Source organism: Hippocampus zosterae, chromosome 6, assembly GCF_025434085.1.
Source record: "Hippocampus zosterae strain Florida chromosome 6, ASM2543408v3, whole genome shotgun sequence".
Classification (NCBI taxonomy): domain Eukaryota; kingdom Metazoa; phylum Chordata; class Actinopteri; order Syngnathiformes; family Syngnathidae; genus Hippocampus; species Hippocampus zosterae.
The window spans coordinates 7029515-7056517 of NC_067456.1; the positions used below are offsets into that span (position 1 = coordinate 7029515).

Here is a 27003-nt window from a genome sequence, read left to right on the forward strand (position 1 = left end):
GCCTTTATTTTGCAGATGTAACAGGAGCCCTCAGATTCGGAGGGCTGGGGGAAGCAGACCTCTGTTAATGTCGTATCTGATTGGCCCGCAGCGGAGAACTTCTTTCTTGTGTTTGATGTGCCAGTCACCGCCTAATCAGAACAGCCCCATCGATCCAAACCTTTTACAAATGCACATGCTTTTTCTATTTTGTATACACAGGGCACAAACTTCCTTAAAAGAAAGAATGGGGTGAGGGGGGGGGGCTTTTTCTGACTCGCTCATGTTTGCCCGGCGTCCACGGGGTTCTCCACAGGTTCCTGAGTTGCGGAAAGACAGGAAATATTAAACAATGACATTTAGCTGCCCCTCAGCCAGAGAACGGGAATGGAAAGATAAATTCCGACTTATTTTGATCAAATCATCGGATGGATGACTAAGCAGTCTCTTTGGGAGGATGCATGTAGGCTGAGGTACAGTACTTTGTTTAAATAAAGATATGGCCCACGAATCACAAGGGCTGCTCGTTCAGCCAACGTTCGCCATTTCATACTTCACACTATTTTTATTTTTTGTTTTCCCACTCCTTACTGTATAACTGGTTGATGTAACAAAATGATTTTAATAGCCTTAGAAATTTGAATGTAGATGACATAATGCTGGCATGAAAGTGCATGCTACTCGGACAAAACGTTTATTTTTGTTGTGCTTTCACAACAGCTGCGGCCACATTTCAGGAACCATATTAAACAATATTGGTATATTCAAATGCATGGCCAATGAAACTGGAGTTTGAAATCAAATAAACGTTGAACCCCCGTCTGTTACAGGAAATATGTTCCGGACTCACTGAGAATTCGCCATACGGGGGGACCGTTTAAGTTTTTGGTAGTTTTACCCTTCCTACACATCTTCAATACATTTAAACTTGTTGAAAAAATTTTTTTCAACATGTCTAACTCATTCAGTACCAGCCAATTTAAAAACGTTTTTGGGAAGTAAATGACTTTAAACACATTGCAAATACGAAAAAAGGCTAACTCCAAGCTTCAGTGCATAGGAAATTCATAGTGTCTGTGAACATGGATGTGCCTTTAAGAGGCGGGCCATGGTTGAGTGCCATGTGACGCCCGAAGTTATTTCTGAGTGTTACTGTCTGGGTGTGAGCCGTGGCTCACAGCAGCTCTCGCTTGTGTGTGCTCATCGAGTTTGCCTATGTTTCCGGCGTTTAATCAATGGCCGAAAAAGAGCATCGCAAACTCTGCCTTTCATTTCCCACATGCAAGGGCATCTAAAAATGTGAATCTTCTTTGCGACACATCTTGGAACTATTTGTCATCAAGCAATTGTCATTTCATAGTTTAAAAATAAATTAGGTTAAAGTGAGGTGAGCAAGATGAGATGATGGCTGAGAGGGGTAAATCCAGATAATATTGATTGACTGGAGGAGACACTACACAGACAGTGGTGGTGGGGGGTTAGTGGAGGGGGGCGGTGGGGGACTCGCAGAGAGGTAGACAAAAGCCTTGCTATTCGTGGAATGGCAGCGGGGATCAAGGCTGCAAAAAGAGCTATGTGCGGTATCCCGTTACACAATGCCAATTTACTGCCTCAGCACTCACCGGCTTCTCCGCAGCCCACTCTGACAACTTCCTTTCTGAGCCGCTCTCCATGTTTGCCTGCCACGCTATTTCTGCTGGAGTAGCTTTGTGTCATCTACATTGAGGCATGCACTCATGGTATTGAACTTTAGAAGTGGTCAATGAAGATACTACAGGGTGAATCACAAAACGGGCGTTTGTGGAAACGTACGTGTGTCAGGGCTGTCCTGCATTCTAAGGCAGCGTGTTTGATTACCTCTGCCATACCAGTTTTGTTTTCATTGCCGTGGGTTTGTCACAGCTTGTACAGGCATTGTGACAAGGATTATTTTCACATTAATTGCTGTACTCTCCCTCAACTTTTTGTTTGGGGGGGAAGATTACCACTTGTGCTTGGGACCCAAGTCCCGAGTCCTAAACAATCATTCTCCCAATTACATTCCATTTGTATTTTTGAGTTATTTCGAGGTACTCGCTTTAGCCATGTTGCACATACGATACCAGGACAAAGATTTGTGTCGAAGAACTGGGATGGAACTCCATAAAACTGAGTACCGTCCACAGTGTTGCAGCTGTCAAATTTGGTGGTATTCGGATATCCTACTGAAATTTCTATCGAATAATCGGTATAATAATAATTGACCTTTCTCGAAGAAAAAAAAAAAACACTTGATATATTCTCTATGGGCCGGATTGAATCTTGATGGGCCGGTTCTAGTATGCGGGTTGTACTTTTGACACCCGCGCATTAGAACATATTGACATTCATTCAGTATACATCAACAACATTTCACAATGTTTCTGTTATTGAAAATATCGAAAATAATGAGCGCTGTTGAAAATTATTTCTGTGTAAAATTATTTGAAGATCCAAATACTGATGATCAATATTTGTCTTGATGAAATTACATCCGGGTTGCATGAAATTAACCTCGAACAGTATATTTGAAAGAAAACATGCCCTTTGGGTGCAACTTAAATGTAAAATAGTAGCTATCAAATAACATCAAACCCCATCCAGTTTACACGACAAATTTCTTGTTTAGCGAATGCAATACATTCCTCTTTATAAATAAAAAGAGAGATCACAGAGGTTCACTCATTGATTTTTTTGCGGGTTTAAGCCTTAGTGGAGTTGTGGGCTGTGAGTGCTCCAAATCGTACGTTGATGTGGGGTCCACATCACTCTGGCATCGGTTCTGCTGAAAGCCTTAATTAGGTTAGAAAGTGAGTGGTGTGTGTTGGTGCTTGTTTATACATGTGTGTGTGTGTGTGTGTGTTGGGCGGTTGTAGGTTGATGCGATCATTCCTTCTGATGTCAGATATCGCCTTTCATCCACTTCCTCCTCCAAAGAGTCAAGTCGCGAGTTTCCGTCCAAGAAGCCAGCGATTGCACTCCCACCTTCCTTACCCTCCCCGCCTCCCTCCTCTTCCTGCTCTCTCTCTCTCTCCCCTCCTCCCTCTCTCACTCTCTCTTTCTCTCTGCACAGCATTCCACTCTGTCCCGATCACTCACAGCTCTTCTTCTCCACTCTCGTCCAGTGGCTGCACGAAAGGAGCGCTCTGTGGTCTGAGGCGAAGCTAGTGGAGGAAGTCAAGCAGGAGGTAAGTCTTTATTTTCCCCTTTTCTTCCACTTTCAAATGTTTCTCCCCCATTGCTGGCACTCCCCGCCACTGTTTCCCTGGTTTTTCAGTCTTCTGTTTCTCTGTGTCTGATAGCATCTTTCATCTTCACCTCTCGTTTTCTTTCAGTCTCCCAGAGGAGCGCCTACCGCTTGTGCATCTGTTGCTTTGCTGTTCAGTCCGTGCCTCCTATCGCATTCCCCAGAAAGCGCCCGCATACGATTCTCAAATGACCCCCCCTCCCCAAACACACACACACACTCTGCTAACTTCACCATTTGTGGCAGACATTTGAGAATGATTCCCACTGAAGCCGCAGCGAAAAGTGAACATTCAAGACAGACTGTGGAGTGCAGTTTCATTTTTGCGCGAGCTCTAGGGCTGTACTTTCGCTATTAACTCTTTTGTGTCAGTCGTCTGTTTGTCTGGATTATATATGGAGCGTGACGGAACGCTGAGAGGTTGGAATTAATGTGTCTCTCCAAAAAAGAGAGTGAGAGAGCGAGATTGCGCACTGTATGTTAAGTCAAGGCCAGTGGCTCACTGAGCGACTCTCTCAAATAAATCCCAGTGTGACTTTCCACTCCAGCGACGTCATGCGCAGGTTAAGTGTTGTGAATTCACTGTCTCCCTCACCTCTCCCTTTTATTTTTTTCACCCCCCAGGCCTTCTCATAGCTCACTCAACGCTACTTTTTGGGTGTTTTTCACCACCTCATTACGACCTTCTTCTCTTTGCGCCCCCCCACCCCACCCCCCACCCCACCCACCCACTCCTTCTCCACCACACACCCGCCTCATGCTCTTTCCCGCAGGTTGCAAAATGGATTCTCCTCAGTCATCAAGGGAAGGGCAGAAAGCGGAAGCGATCAGCGCCCAAGGTGCACTACAAAGAGGTAAGCAGCAACTGATTTAATTTTTTTTATTTTTTTTTTTTAATTGTGAAATGTCGCATTTGTTTGTGTTGGGGATAGACTCACTTGGCTGTGTTAGTGTGGTGTCCCCTGCCCACATATTTAACCTGTTAAGCACTTGTATACATCACATGCCACTCAGTCTGCATGTGGTCATGGTCAGTGTGTTTATGTATGGGGGGTGGGAGGGCGGGGGCGAAGACTGGACGCAATTTGGCCATGACATTCTGCCGCTGAAGGCCCTGTCTCATATGCTGCAGTACTTCTTGTCATAGTGGGGCCTGTATGTCACCCCCTGAAATAATACCCCCCCCCCGCCAAAAAAAAGATAATCGTGTGTGTGTGTGTGAGTGTGTGTGTGTGTGTGTGTGTGTGTGTGAGGTTAATTAGAGATCCCCAGGGATGGCTGATCCCTTCCACCCACTAATTGACACACAAACATGCGCACATACGCTGCATCATTAATGGCCACACACTGATAGGAGTGCCACACAGGGGGCCGGAGTCATTAGCCAGAGTAGCGTGCCGTTTATATATCACCCTCCATGTGCTTCTGGACCGTATGGAGCACTTGACAAACCATGTTTTCATTTATTTATTTATTATTTTGTGCAGGAGTCAGGGCATTTATTATGATGCAGTCGATCCTGTCAAGTCAGCAAAACTATGCCCCATAAGTCACACAAACACCAGAATTTTGAGAACTGTTGTCATGTACCAACCAGCTCACGCGAGGCCTATCTACATTGAGAGCATCAAAAGATGCACACGCTTTTTCTTTGGTGAGAAAGAAGAATATATACGCATGTGAAATGAGTGGACTCAAGCTGTAAGACTCGGGGTCAACATAGTGCATTATTTGTAAAATGGTGTACATACCTACCAATCGTAACCATTTTTTCAAATGTGCGAGAACCCCACAGGGGAAACATCAGAAAAGTGCTCGCTTACGCTTTTCATTCACTTTTCTAGATTAGGAATTTCAAGATTTTTATTTCTAATGTAAAACCTGCGCCTTTGCACAAACGTTTAACACCGCACTCCAAATGACCAACACAACACAACGCACCGCACGCGTAACAGCGGTTGCATGACTTCAGATTTTCAGTAATGTGATGAAAGTCCAGTGGATGTCATCATTGATATTTTTTTTGTGCACTCATCTATATTTACTGACAATGGACAGCTCATGCACTAAATCTACACAGAACGTACATGTTAAGAGCTGTCACGGATGGTATTTCCATCTAGAGAAAAAAAATCATTTCACTCGGTGTGCTTGCTGCTGGGACAGCCGGTTAACATTTGCACAACATCGCCAAACAGTAAACCTTTTCTCATTCTGGACCCGCCCCAGCAATAGGTTCTGCATTGTGGGAATTTGCGGTGTTTGCATATCCAGTCATCGCAGATGTGTTCGTGCGGTGGAATTATTCCTCATTTTCTTTCCATTTTGATAGTGTAGGCCTAAAAATTCTGCTTTAAGTCTGGCTGTTTGGCCTTGAGTGGTTCTTTCTCACTTGACAACGCTGCACAGTCAGAAATTAAAGACCATTTAAATCAGTTAAAGTGATGGACTAATTCCATACAGCGCACTCATCTGTTGCTCCTAGTGGCCCTGACTCTTTCCTTCCTCAAGCCCAAAATGCATAATTAGCAACCAGTCAACATCACGCTTGAAATGTCATTGTGGTTTAGTGACGTCGACAAATCAGTACAACCGATCTCGTTTAAGGTAGAAAACCCTTCACACATTATCGATATTAACCATCGCAAGTCTCCTCCCCCTATTTATCTTCGTACCCAGATTTAACTGCGAGGGGCAGCATGGTACCACACAACCAAAGCTGAATACTAACAGGATAATCACTCAGCATAATATTTGTGGTATCTGCTGATCAGGCCTTTTCTGGCTTTGATTGCACGGATGGAAAATGCTCAAATATGGACCGATTGTTGGTACGTGTGTACCCTGCTTTCTAAAAATTAAGGGAACGTTTTTTGTTTTTTTTTTTACTTTGAGTTACACTAACTTCTTTATATGCTTGCTAGACAAATTCGATAGACATGTTCGGAGCATTTGAAGTCAAGAGAGCATTGATTTTACGTCTTCAAATTAACAGTGCTTAGCTCATTTTTTACACTGTTTGACGGCTAAGAACGTGACTGAGAACCCAAGGTTCTATGATGTCGCAAGTTGGACTCTTGAACAGATTGTTTCTTTTCATTATACCCACAGGGAAATTGTTTCAAATCAGCATCTCGTAAACATATTGTGTTGGACTTGAGAGGTTCCATTTTACATCGCCGGTAACGTTTCGGCTTTATAGTTGTGTAACTATTTAAAACATAGTTGTGCACGTACCTGCAATCCACAGCATACTCAAGCCCAGACATGATTTATTTTCGAGATCTAGATTAGTGCACTCTTTTCCTTTCTTTTATCCATGGGCACGCACATGCCTGTAGAGCAACCCCCACCCCCCTTTCAAGCACCTGAAACTACCGTCTGGTATATTTACAAGGCGCACACTCGCGCACAACACACTTACTTCCAAAAGTGGCAGCAAAAGTACCTGTCGTAGGTCGAGAGAGGGCTGGATGGAGTGAAAAGAAGGGGGTGGGGGGGGGGGTACCATAATCCACCTCATGAAAGAATAGCCAATTGCTGTGTACTTGGCTGTACACAATAGTGAGAAAGAGGGAGGGAGGGGATGACTAGCTGGACGGATGGAGCGAGGGAGCCCAAGGGAGGGGGAGGTCAGCGTTTGAAGTTACACCATAAAAGCCACGGTGAAAGGAAACACGACGTGACCCCTCCACCGCCACCTTTTTTACCTCCCCTTCTCCATTCACCACCCTCGCCTGCGTCCAGGCTCGCTCCTCCCTTTGGTGATATGTGTGCAGATTGCCCCGTGGATGGACCAGGTGTACTTTATAGTACTCCTTTATGTACTTCAAACGCTAATAGTCTAATTTCACCCTTGGCCCCCTTCCGCTCTGCATCTCTCCCCCCTCAGCTTGTTGTTTCAATGTTATTGACGACACAATGGTCAGAGGAGAGAAAAGTGGTCGCAACAGGTAGGAGAAAACAATGAAAATAAGTGCTGATGATCATGGTCAATATTTCTCAGCCTTTATTGATCCGAGGCACATATTTTACATGTGAAACATCTCGTGACACGTCACCAAACTAAGGTGTCACACAAAAGTGCCTTAAAACGATGACCATCACAAATGTTCTTATTCATTGGGAAATGTGGACCTGTTGAGTTGAACGCAAAGCTCTGTTTGATGATTGACGCACAGGTTTATTGCACCTTCTGCCATCTAGTGGGAGAGAACTTAATCGCTTAGCCTGTCGCTATGCTGGCATCGATAGCTGAACAAAGCTACATACATTATTTGTAGTTGGGGGGTGGGATGGACCCATTTGATAGTTTCCCGTGGCACAGTGGTGAAGAATCACTGTAATAGATTATGTATTTTGATAGATAAACAGACCTTGGGTTACAATTCTGACTTCCTTATTTTGTTATTGGAGGTTAGTAACAAACTATTGCACAGTATCCGATGTAGCGAACAGGATGTGTCGATACAGACTAGACATCGCTTAGTGGAAGGTAAAGATTGCTCTGGAAAATGACATCACCAAAAGGTATGTGGTTTTGAAGCCCTGATGTGATAATTGTATAAATGGAGTGAACATTTGAAGAATGTAGCACACTCCATAACGGGCCTGGTGATGTCAGAAGTAGGGGGTGTTGAGAAAGAGAAGGCCTTGAGGAAGGTGTAACGTCTTGTGGTGAGCGTTCACCCCGGAGCTCAGGCAGCATTTGCGACTAATGGCCTGATGGATGATTAGGGAATACAACACACATGCATATGCTCCAGAGAAGGAAAGAGCCAGACACCCCCTGCTGAGCCCCCAAAGTTCTGCTCATTCCAATAAAGTCCAAGTTTATTACCGACTTCCCCTTCGCCTTCCTACGTGGTTCGGCAGTAATGTTATTGATTTTTTCCGCCTAATCTTCACGTCTGACTGCTACTTTTCTTTCTCTCGTATAACGAGCGTGCACACATGTGGTCAACATGCATGTGTCCGGTGTGCTGGGAAGTCCGTAGCGGAATATTAGTCATGGCTGCGTGGTAATGGGCCTCATTTTGCTCACGTTTTCCTCTGTGGTCGACATAATGAGGCGGCTGTCTGCCCCTGTCCGTCAGCACAGGAAACCTTGAAGCAGCAAAAAGCTGGGAACACCTAATAGGACTTCTCTGGCATTGATAAGCTCTTGCGAGATGGAGAATTGATCAAGTGTTCCACCTGGACATTCCCCGTGGGGCCTTTTCAATAAACACAAGATCATCTGGATTGATTACATGTAACATGCCTGAAGCGTTTCTTGATCGGTGTGGAACTTTACCTTCCAAGCTTTATGGTGAACAACTATAAGCGACCTACGTGAACTCACACACACGTTCATTCCGCCACCGAGTGGGAACCGATCCCACGCTGGCCGCACACAAGTCAGGCGAGTGTACCTACACCATCAGCGTGTGCTGCAATAAGGTTTGGATCTAGACAATATTTACTCTTAGACTTCAACATATTTGGTAGATGGCATAACCGTAGATTCTTGACATTTTTCAACTTTCCAGTCGTCCAATTAAATTTGCAAACTTGTTATGTTGTGCATGAGGGGAAAAAAAACAAGTGTTCATTATGATAGTCAATGTTGACAGTGGCTGCAGGAAAGCAAAATGTGGCCATCACTTCATTTGCACCTCCACTGCAATCTGCCCCTTCTCTGTTGACTCAGTGGGATGCTATGAAAGCTTGCCGCTGTTTTTCTGCTCATTATAAGTGCGGCTTATTCAGTGTTTGTGGAAACAGAGTGGGCTTTGCTCGTCTTTCGACGCTGTGTGGAGTTCTATAAATGTTTAAAGGGGAAGTCAACCCCCAAATTTTTTACAGTAATATGTTCTATTCAGGGCGGCCCGGTAGTCCAGTGGTTAGCACGTCGGCTTCACAGTGCAGAGGTACCGGGTTCGATTCCAGCTCCGGCCTCCCTGTGTGGAGTTTGCATGTTCTCCCTGGGCTTGCGTGGGTTTTCTCCGGGTGCTCCGGTTTCCTCCCACATTCCAAAAACATGCGTGGCAGGCTGATTGAACACTCTAAATTGTCCCTAGGTGTGAGTGTGAGTGCGAATGGTTGTTCGTTTCTGTGTGCCCTGCGATTGGCTGGCAACCGATTCAGGGTGTCCCCCGCCTACTGCCCGAAGACAGCTGGGATAGGCTCCAGCACCCCCCGCGACCCTAGTGAGGATCAAGCGGCTCGGAAGATGAATGAATGAATGTTCTATTCACCTACACGAGTCTAAACATGACATTTTTATTCATCTTATGTTTGTGGTTATATGAGTTAAGCAGCAATATCCGCCTGTTTTTGTCCATCTCAGGCAGCAGCCATTTTCCCACTTTTCACTCGATTAAAAATGACATCACAGTTGCTCAGGGCTCAGGCAACAAGCAAACGTGGCTGACCCCCCGAGATGGACAGAAACATGCGGATTATACCGCTAAACTCATATTCCACAAAGGAAATATTAATCAGGATGTTTTGTTTAGACAAGTGGGGCTGCATTGAACATATTGTTATGAAAATGCTGGAGTTGACTTCCCCTGTAAAGATATGTGATCATGCTTAGGGACTTGAGAGTTCTGCATGATTTAAATTAGGCTGGAATAAGTGCTGGTAGATTTCAAAATGATGTGCAGTTTTTAATTTCACGTTTAGGATATATAGCAGGATGTGAACATGTTAAGTTGCCTTATTCAAGCATGAATCCACCAGTGAAAGCAGAGAGAATAATGTTATCAACACAAGAAAATGTTCCGCTAATGGAGGATCGATTGAACATCTTCAAATTACCCAAAATGCCTCACGACTAAGCCTTCTAGTTTCACCTTCCAGTTGCCTTTTCTTTATATTGAACCGTTTCACAGTTTGAAGAAGCGGACTTCTGTCCAAGCATTATTTCTGGCAACTGTGGTGTTGAAGAGATCCGTCACACATGCGTTTTTCCTTCGTCTCTGTTTTCCCATCAATGTCTCTTGGTTTATATTGCCGCCTTAGCCTTTCATCACCCGTTCCCTTTCTCTTTGGTGCTCCGCCTGTGGCATTTATTGGCAATGAATCAGAAATGATGCAGGTGGAGAGCGTTAGGAACCTTCGGGGAAACGGCAGGCTGTTCCCGGACAGGCTTCATCACAGCAGGATGGGAAATGGTCAGAGGAGTACTATATGCTCTCTGTGTGTCTGTGTGTTTGTACATTACTCCGTCATCAGATCGACTGAGCGATCAGCTCAGTCTACTAATGCACACCACACCCCTTCAATTTCACACACATCACACACGATATAGCTGAGAGGTCAGGCTGTATTTTGAACATTAGTTCTGTTTTTTGAGATGAAAGTGGACTCAGAAAGGCATCTTTTATGGAAATCTCATCGTAAATAAGCAAAGGCTGGGACTAGTGTCCTATTGTGCAGTAGCCTTCTGTATGGGTTTTCCCAAGCAGGACCTGTGAAAGAACTCTTTGATGGACAGAAAGTGGAGTGGACTGACCCCAGGTGAAAGGTTAATGTAATTCCGTCGATGGATGAAATGGCAATAACTACGGAAAGGCGCACGCATTCTGTTGCGAGAATATTATGGGCTACGAAGGTCTGCCGAGGCTTCAACTATAGATGCATCATAACGAGAGATAGTGCCACTTTGTCCGGATCATTCAATATGTCAACAAAGCACTCCGTAGACACAAACTTCCGCGAAAGCCAAAATTGTACACCATCTTAGCCTCGGTTTTATATTCAGCTCGGGAAAAAGTCCTGGCATGTGTCAAATTTTTACCAGTTCTTCCATGGCCTAATCAGTCCTCACTATTTTTCAGATCAACAGTTATGCAAACATCAGATTTTTATTTTTGCAACACCCTCAGTCCTTTCTAATGGAACCGTATTTTACTCTGTTTTATAAATTCTAGCAGACGTTGGCTAAATTTTACTTGTGTCACAGCTGTAGAAAGACTTTTTTTAAATGGTGCGGAATCATCAAAACTCAAATTTCTGACGTATGCCAATATGCTAGAAAACATTATTCCTATTTGTGCTTAGCGACATAATGTTACAATTTCAGAGAACATTACAGGCGCAGGGTGCATACAAGCTGCCGATGATGTATTTGAACTAAAACTTCAAGACACGATAACAACGTACACCAGCATGATTGGAATCCCCCCCTCCCCCCACACACACACACATACCTCCCCCATCAAGTTTTCACAAAGACTACATCTGTGCACCTGCATTTCCTCGACTGATTTTCCTCATTTCTAGGTGCGTGCATTTAAGACATGAAATCCTTTACATGAAATCGACTTCCGGACCACGCTGAAATGCAAATAGAGAGCGTCCTCAGTTTACAACTCCTAACACGGGAATTGCTAACTCCCGTGGTGTAAAGTTTCACAACTGACACTTGCATCTTGTTGTGTTCAGAGCAATTGTTGCTGTACTCGTACATATTTTATATGTCACACCAAATGCCGTTTTGGACATCAATGGGTTACGGGGTGCGTTGTTGCTGTTGCGGCAATGTGTGGCCAACCTCTGCTCCTGCGTTCTCCCACACTAATCATGGCATCAATAGGTTTTTGTTATCGGTTTTCTTCAATGAGTATATGTTTAATTTGATCCAAGAAACAACAATTAGACAAAGTGGGTAAGATTTGCGCTGTGCGGAGAGAGACTCCCATTTTCCACGCTTGAAGGTGTATAATTCCAATCTATCAGAAGCGGCAGACTTTTATATTTGGAGTGATGGCTGCGGTCGTGTTGTGTTAATGAGCAAAGGGGATAAAAGACAGGAGTGCCGGCGTGGATTTGTCTCATTTATCACTCGGAAGCGCTTCTGTTTTTGGCGGTCGTTTAAAACTCACAGTCGGTCTCCTCTCAAGCGACACACTTGCTGTGTGTCGCTCGTGTGTTTATTGTCTGCTTGTGTTTGTTAATGCACTTGCATACCGTTGCTTACTATGCAAGAGAGGAAGGGATTGAGTATCTTGACAAGCCCTGTCTTGACATTCTCAGTAACTGAAATTAACTGACTAGATAGACGCTACTATGCACGTGCAGACATTAAAAGGTTGAATTAGCTAACCAAAACAGTAGCACCCAAGTGTGGACTCTTCCACCTGTTTTAAGCTAGTTTACTACACAGAATTTAAGATGATCTCGTGACATGTTTAACAATGGTTCCTCCTACAATTTTTTGTGCAATATACAGTAAAGTGAAATTTGCATGGGACAGGGACAGTGCCTTGCCATGAATTGTGACAATCAGAGTAATTGACAGAGGAGGGATGCCTATATATTATAGTTTAAAATGCAACCCAAGACACTTAAACACAGAAGATATTTTCTAATTAATTTTACAATATTACCCTTAAAAATAAATGGATTAAAGATTATTCGATTTTGATCAAATGCACCGGAAACGGGTGGCCGTGTCTCTTTCACAATACATAAAAATATCAATTTTCAAGCAAAAGCAAGCCCGCCATCATTTTTGCCCCCCCCCCCCATACTTCTTTGACACCAATCACAAATGTTCTCTCATCCAGGCCTGTAGTGTTGTTATCTTGTGGTATCTTAGGGTGTTTAGACAGTCATTAATATTAGTTTTTACAATATGCAGTTCTCGATGGATGGTTACTTGACATCAAATGTAATACTTTACACCAGTATTAGGAAAATGTAGTTGTACAAAGAAAGGCCGCGTTGTAGTTGGTCAAAAGAGTTAAGATGGGCACAAGAATTGATCACTGTGTAAATAGAGCAATTCCATGGTCGGTAAGATGACATTTTTTTAGTGGAGGCCAATGCATTCAGACTCTCGTCATAAAACCTTTCCAAGTGACACCTCATAGATTTCATAGGTACACTGGCGAATGTTTTGGTGTGTAATTATTGCAGCGTGCTAAGCGCTGAAACATCTGTCGGTCCCACTAACGACCGGGGCGCCTATGCGGCCCTCCGACGGCCCAAATGCAATTAGCCTCGTCAAAGAAACGCAGACACGCACACGCATGCAAAGAGTGATGTCAGCTGTGTGCTACTGTGTTCCAAAGATGATGGATAGCCTTGCACGTGAACCCAATCACCGGAGATCTGTGCGTGCATGTGTTGTCAAAGGGTGTATCGAAAATTCCTAAATCCCCCCCCCCCACCCCCTCTGACTCGCTCACGCGTAATGTGCAGATTTCGTTGTTTGTTTACATGGACATCAATATTCTGATATGAAGCCAATAGCCAGAGTCGTGCTCATACATTGCATTTGTAGAAGGAAAGCAGCAGTATGGATTCGGAGCAGTTGTCTAGACTTAATGGTGCATATGAGAGTTTTTTTTTTAAAATATATAACCAAAATGCAGCTCTCTTTGTCAGAGAAGTTCTTGCAAGACCAAATCAAAGTTAATGAACTCAAGGACTACGTGCAGTCAGCCTGTCAGAAAAAAAAAACTGTTTTGGACAAGCGATTAAAAACAAACAAACAACAACTGGAGTCTTACATGATGGTGGGTCTCTTTTGGTCAACTTCAGAATTTCATGGCGTCAGGAAAGGTGGAGACTGGGAAAGGCATGGCGGTGACAAATATGTTCCCCCCACAAATGGAGCTGTAAATTCACTCTGCCAAGGGATGACAACATGGAATTATTGTTTCACTCCATCCAAAGTCTGCTGTAATCTAGGATCTCGTTAGACATGCAGGCGCACTCATGCGTAAGCCATTGAGTCGGTGCCAATTGCAGGCAGTTGGAGCGCCCTGGCGATCATGTGACCTGAGGCTGGATAAATGTGGATTTATCGCAGCAAATTGACAGAAGGATTACTTTCCCCAGGAGCCCCCATTTTCTAATGTAACGCAAAGAAAACATTTTGAGTTGTTTTCCCCTCATTTCGCCTTTTCTGTGCCCTCTCATCTCCGTAGTGCTTTCAGCCATTGGCTAATGTGCCCAGAGTGTGCGGCTTTATGGTTTTATGAGCATTTCCCTGCACAATATAACCGCTTTTAGTCCTTTCTGAATACCGTGTCTGCTTTGACTTCAGACCTATTCAGAGTGTTTTCCTTAACATGACCTTTCTGCTCATTGGCTCCGGCTAGCGTCTCCACGCCGTCTCCTCTTCACTCGCCGTTCGCCGCTACTCCCTCCTCTTGTTTGCAAGTCATCCCGTCTTTGGTCGCGGCTTTCCTGCTCTCTGTGTCTTCATTCTACCCAACAATAGCAAGACGGAGTAGACCAGAATCTCTCTCTAGTCTGCGTTTTGTGTTCTAATCTTTCTGGGTGAATTTGGATTTGAGTCTGCGCCCTCCAAACTAAGCGACTGTTGTCTGTAGTCATTCGTCTGCCGACATTTCACTCGGTTGCTTTTTCTTCGCCACAATGGCAGCAGGTAGATAGATAGCTTTGTGCTCTAAAATCTTCATGCTTGAGTATCCTGTCCGTAGTCGGTCTGCTGCTCTTTCTGGCGTGTATTTGGTCTCGAACCTGAAATAACTCGGGCTAAGCCAGTGCCGGCCCCCCCTTTGCCCGTGCCCTCTTAACCTCAGCAATTATCAAGAGCAGCATCCACCACTGCAAATATTTATCTAGGAGTCCTTGAAAGGAAGCTGCAGTTTGGCCAGAGGTTACCGATGTTTCTTTTCACCCCCTCGGGGATGATATTTTACCTCCCACACCACGCGGGATCCGGGGCCAGAACAAATGACAGGAGGAAATTAAATCTGGGAGTGCTGCTATTTTCAGCGTTTAGTCACATTTCATACTTGAGCACCTTATTTGTTAAGGCGACGGTGTGTTAAGTGTCTGTGAGATAACTGAATTCAAGGTTAGCGTTTCCGTGAAATCTGGCAAGAGTTCCTGAGTTTGAACGTTGGATGTTTTCTTGGCAGGAAAGTACCTCCACAAAGGAAGGAATATTTCGGCGAAATATTCGGTGGAGATTATTTTCAATGTATTGTCAGCCAAAACCTCAACTACTTGTTGTGGTCAGGAATGTACAGTGGTCCCTTGGTTTATGACTTTCTCTTTCTCTGTCTGTCTTTCTATCTTTGGTCAAAAATTGGCTCATCGATTATTTCCTGAAGTAAGGTTTCTTGAGGTTTTTCTGAAGCCACCTATCCCTCCCTCCTCAGCCCGCTGGTTACACAGGTTACGCATCACTGAAAACATTTGGCTCATTCTCCCTCAAACTACGCACCCGTTTGTTTCTGCACTCTGTCAAATATTCTCCCTTTCAAAGGCAATACGAAGGCAGCCGCTTCCGAGACCTGGGGTTCAATCCCTGGGATGCAGGCAAAATTGGATCTAAGAGGTCTTTTTAACACCTTTGCAGAGGAGCTGGAAAGTGAAAAAAACACTTTTCTTTCTTCGACTCCCCAGACTAAACCGAACACTATCCCCCGTCCTGCAGGGGAATTGCTATCACTAAACTAGGATGAAGGTATAAAGATTTTTTTTAAAAACGGTTGTCGTGAGGGTAGCTGAGGAGATGCTGATGTCTCCATCGGCAAATGGGAGGACGGATTGCGGGAACTGTGATTGGATGCCAAGGGAGGCGTTCGCAGGGGACGGGCACAGTGGTGGGTTTCAAAAAGTGCCAGAGATTAATTAAACTCCCCCTGGTTTTGGAGGTGTGTGTGCGCATGTGTTAACGATTGAGTCAGAGTGGTGATGAGCAGGAGAGAAAACGTGGTAATTGCCTTGCCGAGGCTATCACGGCCAAATTGCAGGAAGGTATCGTTTGACATAACAACAGCTGCGCAAAGAAAGAAAGAAAGTAAGTGGTGATCGAAAGTTATCTGATGGTGTGCGCATGCCGGTATTAGAAGTAGTCTTTCCTCACGGCAAAAGCCACAGTGATATTTCTTTGAGCTTAACCTCTGACTCGCAACCCTTGGTTGAACCCACACGGTTGTGTGACCGGTATAAAGCTGCGTATGTACACCGAGAAAAATTGGCCGCTACATAGAGCAACAAACAGCGGGAGACGTTTTTACACAGGAGGCTTGGACACCGAGGGGAACTTTTGGAGACTTGCGTGGCATGCATTTAATAATACGCACATGGAGACTATCCTCCATGTGCAAAATCTCGAGCGATTGCGTGAGGTTGCTGTTTTCAAATAAATGCCTCGCAAATTCATCTCACAAAGCCTATAATAATGCTAAAAACTGCGGGTGCAAAGACCCATCGATGACCTTATAAGGACATAAAGGGGACAATTCGGAATTTTGAAAACAACATTGTCGGAAATTAGTCGTTTTCAGGAAGAGACCGAGCACCTCCATAATTGACGCCCTCCTAAAAATGTTTACAATAATAATTGTTATAACATACGGCAAATTTCCCCACTTTGGAGTAAAGATTATTATGGTCATGTAGGGATGTAGCTGTTCCTTCTGCACTGAGTCTGTATCCGCCCTTGTTTTTTCTCTAGCATGTTAGGTATTTTTCATCATTATTATTATTATTATTAATAATAAAAATAACCATAATCAAAATACTTTTAGGGACACACAGCCGTCTCGGATTACAATTTGCCGTTGACCAGTATTCTATTATCTTGCATTTATTTTCTAATGACCATTTACAAATAATATACAGCTTTTAAACACACATTTTTTTACATTCATAGTTTCAACTGGAAATATCCCACAAACTATCACCCCAAAACACTCTAATATTTCAAACTCATCTCGCAAAATCACAAAAACACACCGGAAGTGCTCATGTGCTGTACCGTACCGTCATTTGTGTCGAAGACTCTCGTGACATTCCTTCACCAACCCAAGCTAAACGGCGCTAAGCTAGCCTCTCCGTCCAGATATATCATGTCATCGTGTAAACAGGTCAATTATTACTGAAGCACAAATTTGTCGGGCATTACTAGAACTGTAGTTAGTTTTTCACAACTGGACAACAAATGACGACGCTTGCTTCTCGTCACGCTAGAGCAGGTGTCACCAACATTTTTGAGGGTGAGAGCAACTTCATGTGTACCGATTGTGTGAAGGGCTACCAAATTGATACACGTCTGAAATAACATATTTGTCCAAAATACCTTCAATAATATGAGGATGTGTTATTTTTAATACTTGATGATTTAAATTGTCAGACTTTGATCGTGTTTCGAAATGTCTCACAGTACTGCCAATGTTTGCATTTTTAAATCATAATTTCTACTAGCAAATCACAATGTCCAGGCACTGGCGGGCTACTCAAGTGGTCTTCACGGGCTACCTGGTGCCCGCGGGCACCATGTTGGTGACCACTGCGCTAGAGGCATGTAGCGGTAGTTTATTCTTCTTCATGTTGTGATCTGATTGCTAGCTAATGGATGTGTCACACGCGAGCAAGCTTTTTGTCCAGCCACGTTTCCCAGCCGGATCGGCGAAACAAACCATTTAGCGTGTCGGGTGCGTGATGAAATGAAACGTGCTTTGTTTTTCCAAAACGGGGGGCCTGTTGATTGGCATGTCTGTTTGTGTTTTGAATGTTTTCCCTTCCATGATTTTGATATTTATGGCGGCAAACATTCCCGAGTCAGACAGCGCATCAATGCAACATTGATCGCGCCTTGCCGTTGTCTTTGCCGCAGGGTTCTCCCGCGTGTCTTTACGTCTTGAACACACAAACGCTGGGGCCGAACCCGCTCCTCCGCTAGCAGTCGTTGAAGCGCTTTTCAAATGAAAAGCAGGTCAAACGCTCGTAACGATCAGATTACGGCGACTGTAGGTCATCGGCGGAGTCATCAGTCTGTGACCGGAATTATCTGTGATATCATCGCCGTGCTGCAGCGGAAGCAGGTGTAAACATCGCCGGAGGAGATGATAGCGCCGGTCCAATGGCTAGCAGGCCACTCGCTGATAACATTTCACAATCTCCAACGCCATTACCAGAAAATTGCTTTGCAAATTCTACAATGTCAGCAAGCCTCTTTCTTTTGACCATGTGAAACCACAAGGTTGCAGTATCATATATCCCTGCAGTCCGGGAATTTGATTTTGCGCTGGCCACTTAACGTGTTTATAGCTGAATTTAAAAACAAAATTTATAGCTTTGCCGCCATCTTCGCTGTACTTTTTTTTTTTTTTTTTTAAACTCTCCCACACATGCTTCTGCGAGCACTACAGTGAGAAGAGGGACATCTTGGCAACACGTGAGTGTGGGATGCAGTTATTTAATCAACTTTACTCTGACTTGACTATTTGGGGTATGGATGCCACAAGAGTTAAAAAAAAAAATTGGATGAATGTACAGTAAACGTTTTCCAACATTTATCTCCTTTCCATCATTTGGCTTTACAGTCTCCCGTCTTGCTCTTTTGCTCCCCGCCATCTGCCTCATCTTTGTTCCGCATTTAAATTCCGAGCAGCCGTATCGAGCACTTACGGGGCTAATTAAAAGTGCGTGCGTTTGGGATGCCACTTACCCTGTCATGGCCCGCCCCAAATCCCAGCAGCTGCCCAGAAGCGCCGTTTCTCGACAAGAGCCGTGAACACCAGAGCAGTGAAAGCAGATGAATGTTTGCAGCCTTAAATCAAGGGTAAAATAAGACAGGGCCAGACAATGGCACGCTTGACAGGGAGAGTGACGAGAAGCGGGCTTGTCGCGGGAGAGCAGACCGCCATGGAGACACGGGGCAGCCGAAGAGGGGGGGGGGGGGTGGAGAGAAAGGGTGAAACCTTAGTACCTGACACGTACGCTGAGGCCTTTAGCCGCCGGAGCCAGAATGGCTTTTTACAAGCCTGCGGTCAGACAGAAATAAAAGGCAGCCAAGCGGCTGAATGGCATCTCACACACACACACACACACACACACACACACACACACACACACACACACACACACAGACGCAAGTCATTGGCCTCTCAGAAATCACAGTTTGGTTTTATAATGTCACAGTTATTCAACGTCGCCAAACCCTTTAATGCGCTCCGACTGAACAAGCAGCGTGCTCTCCCTTGGGGGTAGCAGGCAGGGAAAGAAAGCATTAGAAACACCTCCGTGCACCTTTGAAAGGTGCCAATGACGTTCTCTTCTTTGGGGGTCGGGGGTGGGGGGGGTCATTATATACAATAGAATTTTATAGTCAGCAATCCTTGACTTTTTACTCCAGGCTTTTGGTGTCTCTTTGTCGCACAAGTGCTTTTGTAATCGACTTACGATCATCTCCGGTTTTAAGTTGCAATTAATGAGAAGTGAAAGAGATGCGCGTACATCTCTCTTGTCAGGGGTCACCTGCGACTTGCCCGGATATGCCTTTGAATACCGGGCAGATGTGACGGAATCAACGCAGAAAATGAAAGGTTCACGATCAATCCAAGCGTCGAGCCATTACTGACTCGCTCTGCTATTTACTGTACAAACGAGAGCTCGACTTGGTGCCGTTGCCATGGAGATGCTGATGGATTGCTGGCGAGCGCCAGAAAAAGATTTAGGATTGAAATGTTTTCTCTGGACAACCCCTTTAAATCACTTTGGACGGTCACAGAAAGCGAGCCAAGACAGATTCTGAAGTATATTTCTAACTTTGTGTGTGCGCGTGCATGTGTGTGTGTGTGTGTGTGTGTGTGTGTGTGTGTGTGTGTGTGTGTGTGTGTGTGTGTGTGTGTGTGTGTGTGTGTGTGTGTGTGTGTGTACTGTATATGCTTGCATGCGAAGGCTAAAGAGGACTTTTTAATTTTGGCTTCCATAAACATGCAATGAAGCAGCAATCACATGACCGGTTGAGTTCATTCCCATGGTCCCAAACGCCCACATAAGTTATTTGGACTTTTCCAAAAGCGTGTGACACACACATTCATACCTGTCGTCATAACAATCGCTGCGCCCACCCCATTGTTCTGCAGAGTGTGAAAAGCCACAGCAGATTTCCCAGAGGTCTCGATATGTACCCGATGGCGGTTGCGCCGGCAGTTTGTGTGCATGTCCGGGCGCGTACTGTCTTCCGATCGACATTGTGCCCAACAGCGTGACGGTATCGAATGGAATGCTCCTTTAAAGTTGCATTTTGCGTTGCGGTTGTGTCAGTGAAAAGCGCGTGCGCCGGTAAGTGCTCGTCTGCCGTGCTACTGGCTCACTCATTAATAAGTGAGCACTCCGCAATGGAGTTCACCTTTCCCCCGTAATTGCTTTCTCTCCGCGTCTCACGCACGCTCACAAACACAACGCAAGTAATGCTAATGAGCAGTAAATCATCAATTGGTTTGAGCAAGTCTGAGTGCAAAGTATGTCAAAGTCTCTTTTGTGTTCTGGTGTAATCCGAGAGCTTGTTGCGGTGGAGTAATTATTTCCATTGATAGTCGCGAGGCGTGTTATATGCACTTAAGACAGACGCCGGGCATTTTCCCCATCAGGAAAAACAAGAAAAAATGGTAGTAACTGTTTTTGCACGACAGTTTGCACACGAGCGTGACCTTATTCACTGCCAGCCCAATTTGTGTTTGGTTTATGTAGCTGTCAAGGGCAGCGAAGGAGTTCAAAAGTGAGCTGCTGTCCATTTGAGCTCCGTCGCTAACTAAAACGGCAGCATGAAAGCCTTTCAGCAGTGTTCATCAGTTGAAATCCGTTTGGAGTCTTCTCGCACGTTGCGAAGGAGTTTCTGATGAAAGATGCTCTTCAAATTGCGTGACAACAATTTCGTCTCTGACATCCGATTGATCTCTACGGTGTTCTACGTGTCCACGTTTTATGTTCCGCTAAGCCGCATGGCTTATCTGTTCCAACCGAGCGGCCTTGGTTCCTCTTTGATGTCATTCCAAAAATGCAATTTGTCTAAAAAAAACGCCTTCCACCTAATGCAGGCATGTCCAAAGTCCGGCCCGGGGGCCAAATCCGGCCCGCGGTCGAATTTCATCCGGCCCTCGGCCCCTGTCATAAAATCAGTGCCGTCTGGCCCGCAGGCTGGGCGCAATGGAACACGTGTTGCATTGACTGAGGTCTCGTAGACTGGTGAGTGATGTTTCATAGAGTACTGCTTCCCTCTAGTGGCTAAATGAGTAATAGCATTCACTAAATGAGTAATAGCATTTAGACACTAGAGGGCATCACTCACGAGTTAACAAGACATCACTCCGTGTTTATATTGACTGATATGTCATATTTCAAATGATCCTTGCAGTTGTGGATATGTGTATTGCTTGTTCATTTCCCTGTTGTTCGCGTCAAAGGTTTTGTGACTATTGAAAAGTCATGGTGATACATTTTATGTTTCAAATCAATCAATTTGCACTCAGGAGACTTCTGTTTAAGAAAAAGTCAAGCGAATAAGCAGTTGCATGTGATATACCTGTTTCAAATGAACCAAAAGAAATTCTTAAGATTGTTGAAATTAAAATAAAAACGGAAACGTGAAACAGACTGGCTTACTAAAATTTGTTGAACAATATTGTTGTTCAATGTAAAGAATGTCAGCCAAGGTCGGCCCCCCGACATTTTACCACATAAAATCTGGCCCCCTTGGCACAAAGTTTGGACACCCCTGACCTAATGAGATGCCGCCCTTGTTTGCAGTGGAGAAAGTAAAAAAAAAAAAAATCCCTCGCCATTATTTGCGAATTGAAGGACTTATGTGAGGTAACGTTTAAGTGAAGGTATGGCGCTCAAAGGGGGAGGGAGGGAGGGGGGATTTGCTAGAAGGTTTACATTTACATTTTGGTGTTACGGGGAAAAGGAAGAACTGACATTCGTATCTCGCAGTAGAATAACTGACGTCATGTGCTTTTGTGCGCCATCGCCGGCTGCAAAATTGTTATGGCGACAGTGGCGCAGACTTATTGATTAGCAGCACGTGTGCTGAGAGGCACACCAGGACCCCACGGTTGGCTGCAGTTGTCTGTGTGTGTGTGTGTGTCTTTATGTTGTGAATGATTGAGCAATTGTATATTGCTTTGGACTTTTTCAAAGGCGAGAGGGTGAGTGAGATCATGGGTGGGCCCCACATAAACCCTCCAGAGATGGAGGCTCCACTTCAGAGAACACTCGCTCTTTTACAATATGGAGGGCGGGAGGGAGGCAAGGTGAAGATGAGGATTGGCCGTCACATTTTAACCTTAAATGGTCTCCTGTGTCCGTGTGTGCGTGTGCGCTAATTTCTATTCCCTCTGTAGCCACCACTTCATTCCGATGCTCTCGGATTAGGGTTGGGTGTTCCCTGGCAGTGAAATGGATGGAATGGCCGGTTGGATCGAGGGATGAAGGGAGATGATTTGATGGCTGAGTGGGTGGTTGCTCATGTTTGCTCGACGCATGGTTGCTTTTGAATTATGAAGGGCTGGGTGGCTCGATGATTGGATGCGTGGTTGGTTGGTTGGTATGTGGTTGGAAAGATTGACGGGGATTGGTGGCTAGATGGGTGGTAGGAAGTATGTAAGGGTGGTTCCTGGACTGTTGTGGCGTTTAGGAGCATGCGTAAAAGGCAGCGTTGTTGATGAAAAAATTTGGTCGGTTGAGGTGTTAATGGGAATGGATGGATGACAAAAAACGATGGGTCAAATAAATGGATATTTTCATGGATGGCAGATGTATTTATCAAGGAAGGAAAATGCGGCTCGGGGGCCATTTGCGGCCCACAGGGTGACATTTTGTGGCCCCCTACTTGACATCAAAGTTTAATGTCATTGCGGCCTTTTTTGCCGTGTTTTTGCCCTGAACTTTTATGTACTTTTGGGCCTCCGCAGCTCAGGCTCATGACAGCTTTTGGCGAAACGTAATTCTGAAGTGACACTAAGTGGAGGGACGAGATATCCTGTCACCCAGTCCCAGGGGTGTCTTTTTCGAAAACTGCTGTGGAAAGAGAAGTCGGCAATGAGAACAGTAAAATGTTAAGAAAAACCGAAGACGAGATGTTTTTTTTTTGTTGAGCACAAGGGGCATCGTGACACCTTTTGAACGCAAAGAGAAAGTTGGAGCGCTCAAGAATTCAGACGTCGTTACTCAACTCGACATGCGGAGAGGAGTGTGCAAAGTATCGGCGATGTGACAGAGAGGACTGGGTCACCAATCTTGTTCACGCTCTGAAGAACCCTTAATGTTCATTGTCAACCGTTATTATTAAAGATGAAAGAAGATCGGATGAGTTGTACTTTCTGGAGTTCTCTTTGCCCATCACGGGTGAGATCGTGGTGAGCACACCTGCCTCACTGAGGCTCTGGGTTCGAATCTCGGCTCAGGCCTTCGGGCGTGGTGTGTTACATGTTGCCTCCATTTTTTTTCCCAGGCTTACTCCTCATTCAAACATATGTAATTTAAAAAAAAATAATTCATTGAATGTGTAAATGTGAGTGTGAGTGCTTGTTTTTCCTCCGTAAATGTGCCCTGTGACTTGCGATAGATAGAAAATGGATGGATATTGGAAGGATGGATGCGGAGTGTGTCGCACGAGAGCATCCGCTTCCTGTCTTCTCCCCGGCTGCTCTTCACTCTCTCACACTTACTTTCACATGAGCCTCTATAGAGGCCTGAGCCATTCAGTCCCACAGGGAAGGTGTTTCTGAGACTTGAGAGAGAGCCCCGCCCCTCCCCTTTAGGAGCCTCAATCACTGTGGCCCATCGCAGCCCACATCCAATGCCGGAATAATCTCTTCAATTCACCACTGACTTGTCGGTGTCCCTTGTGATGTTTGTCATCAGACACACACACATACACACACACACACAAGAAAAGAAGTCCAAGCGTTTTGTCTTTCTGAAGAGGTTTTTCTCTGCTGCCTTTGCTCTTCAGAAGCAGCATTTAGTCGACTCGCTCCTTCGGCTTTATTAAAATATGACACTTTATTGCTTTCTTAATTCCTTCTCTTTACACTCCGTTTCTGCCTCTTTTACCTAATCTTCCCCCAGTTGCAAAGGATGCGCTCAGTTTAGCATATTTATTTTATTACCGCGTTCAGCTCACTTTTATTATCTCCATGCTTCTTGCCTTCGAAACGCGCGCTTTAATTGACTTATATTGATGCGTTCTGTCTCTCGGCCGCGCGCAAAATGAAACTTCCGGGAAATCCTGCGAAATGAAAATGGGGTTTCAAATGTGTAATATGCAAAATTCGGATGACTTGAGGAGCTTGAGGTGGCATTTATGCACAGTATAGTCTCATTTTTTTGGGGGGGCGGGTCACGCCATTCATGTGATGCATTATTCTTCTCATCGTTATTTGATTCATTTTTGTGCGCAGGTGACCTCAGAGCAGCTTGTGTTGCTTTTGGAGCTCCTCTTAGAAGAAGCCACGTTGAGCACATCCACCTTGCGCATTCTGGCTCGCACCTACGACCTGCACAATCAAGACGCTGAGGTAAGCTACAAGCACGCGCACACACACACACACACACGCACGCCGTCTCTGAGAATAACGAGTGCAAAGTCTCCTCTCGCCTTCTACGGCGCTGAGCAATGTGTAGTAAATTCTCCCCGTAATAGCAACTCTCCTCTTTATGGCTGCCATTACTGAGTAAAATCCCACAAGTATGCACGTCATGTTTATTTATTTCTTTATTTTAGTGCTGCACAAAGTTCCTTAATGGCGCTATTAACAAAATGTTTGCGTATGTGTGTTTTACTTCAGTTTGTTCTCTGCCGCAACCCGCCGGTCATAGCATTAGGGACACGATGTCATTGGTAGAACGGGCTGAAAGGTGTTCAATTTGAAAGGGGGTACCAAAGTTCCAATCCCATCAATACGGCAGTACCATTCACAAAGTATTTGATTTTACCAAACGGATGCTATTCGAAATATAGCAGTCCGAAAACGAAACAACAGAACCTTTTCACAGAAAAGCAAAAAGTTTCTTCAGCGGTACTTACTGACAAAAGCACAAAGCGCAAGAACGTTGCTGCTTATTCATTCCAGCAATCCCTCTAAAACACTTTCCTGTCCCTCCCCATAATGTGCCTGACTATTTGTACTTTATTTTAGTTGTACTAACTCAGTCGTGAAGTTCTCTTTTCTCATGTATGACAATTAACGATGTTAAGCCAGTCCACTTAATCGAGCTTTATTTATTCAGCTAATGAATTCACTTTGCATTATTTCTTTTGGGAAAACTTCCAATTTCAACAATTCAAAGTCAGCCAGGGGTCGTGGAGTGAAAATAAGCTAAACCGCATCGTTAAGGCCTTTTCAGCTTTTTAGTACTTGTCCTCGGCCCACTTCAAATTTGGCCCCGGGTCCTGGATCTCGACGCTTAGCCCAAACTTCCCGGCACACAGGAGGAGAGTCGTACTCTAGAGTTTCCAGGAAAAACCTTGAGTGTGTACTAAAAATACACGGGGCCATTATGCTCATGGTGGTGCATGGAAAAACACTTAGACAAACACACACACACACACACACAGACGCGCGCACACACACAGACGCGCACCCACCTTTCTCAAGGCACATTTCTCATCCGAAGAAGTACGTTCATCATCCATATGGCTTCATCCTAGGTGTGCTTCTTCTGCATCTTCTCCATGCAAGACCATTTTTACCTTCAAGTCCTACTTTTTGGAAAGTGTATGCTTGCTTTGTCACACAGTAGGACAGACGAGCGGCCGCCATTTTTAATTTTATATTGTTGGTTACATCAATTCCGGGTGTTCACGTTTTCTATTTAATGAGGGGTTGTACCCCGTAAACAAATACAGTGCAGCTCAGCCTCTGTCAAAGCCGACGTCGCGGTCGGCGATTTGCTTTTGGCATTGCGCTAACCTTGTGAACGGTTTTAAAACAGCATTGAATGTCGGTGCAGCAGGGAAAAAAACAACAACTAGCAATTAGTGCCGTATGAATGTCACTCTTGGCGATCTCTTCTGTTCTCTTCAAATGGAGTAATAAGCACTACAAAATAGCATGACTAGCTTTTTTTTTTTTGTATATTATTTAAATTTGTTTTACTTCCAGCACTTGGTTTCCGAAGCCAGATGGTCCGTCGAATTTATTAAGAGTGTGTCGCAATACAAAACTGTGACTCTTCAATGAATTCAAGAAACACCCTGCGATTGGCTGGCACCTAGTCTAGGGTAACCCCCCCCCCCCCCCACCCCCCACACTCGCCTCACTACGATCCAAAATCCAGTTTATCCTCGACCCTAATGAGGATAAGCGGTGTAGAAAATAGACCGCTGGATGCTTGCTGGAGAGGGATGGGGGAGTGGGGGGGGCTAGAGCATGCATGTCTTTATAATCATATGCCCACAACGTGGTACAGATTGTTACACCGTGTTCTTCATTTTTGTTACAGCAGCTCGATTCGAAGTGAAAAGGTGCTGGAAAAGTTCACTCACTCAGCATCTGTTTTAGTGCTAAACGTGTGAAGTCGTCCGCGAGCGTGCAAAGCTTCGCTTTCAGTCGCCATGGGCGAAAGGAAATCGGGGCGAATGCCCCGCAAATTTGCCTGCCCCGCGGGGACGCTGTGAGTGACCGCGCATATGCATGCATCGGAGCGGAGCATGTGTCCGCATGTACGAGACCTGCTGCGTGACTTGGGGCGGGGGGTTGTTAAAAATGTCCTTTTGTTCTTAATATGCATCAAAGGCCATATCAGTCCATTGCATCAAAAGCATCTGTTTCTAAAATGTAAGTTGACTAATGGCGCATGATGAACAATTTTCAGCAGCGTAAAAATGCGTTGACGCAGCACAACGTGATATGCTCGGTTACTGCCGTGCTTTTTATTTGATTGTTTTGTATTCCGAAAGTGTTATTAACCTAAATGCTAACTGCAATCATGACTTAACTACTGTGATGACATGTTTGAGAGAGAGAGAGAGACGATGGTACCTTCCG

General features: G+C 44.8%; 1 protein-coding gene across 13 annotated transcripts in view; it reads left to right on the top strand.

Moving 5' to 3' along the window:
• The window catches only part of aopep (aminopeptidase O (putative)), a 71339-nt gene that overhangs the window by 34478 nt on the left and 9858 nt on the right, over positions 1 to 27003 (top strand). For 2 of the 13 annotated variants that reach the window (XR_007962785.1, XR_007962784.1), the window contains exons 11-13: positions 3123 to 3185; positions 4018 to 4098; positions 24415 to 24483. Coding sequence is in view for 8 of the 13 variants with exons in the window: in XM_052068447.1 (XP_051924407.1) it covers positions 3123 to 3185; positions 3333 to 3602 (333 nt within the window). In the remaining 5 variants the exon portion in view is untranslated. Of the gene's footprint in view, positions 1 to 3070; positions 3186 to 3332; positions 3964 to 4017; positions 4099 to 24414; positions 24532 to 27003 lie in introns of those variants that run through there. The other 11 variants (XR_007962782.1, XR_007962781.1, XM_052068443.1 and 8 more) reach the window with 7 other exon arrangements.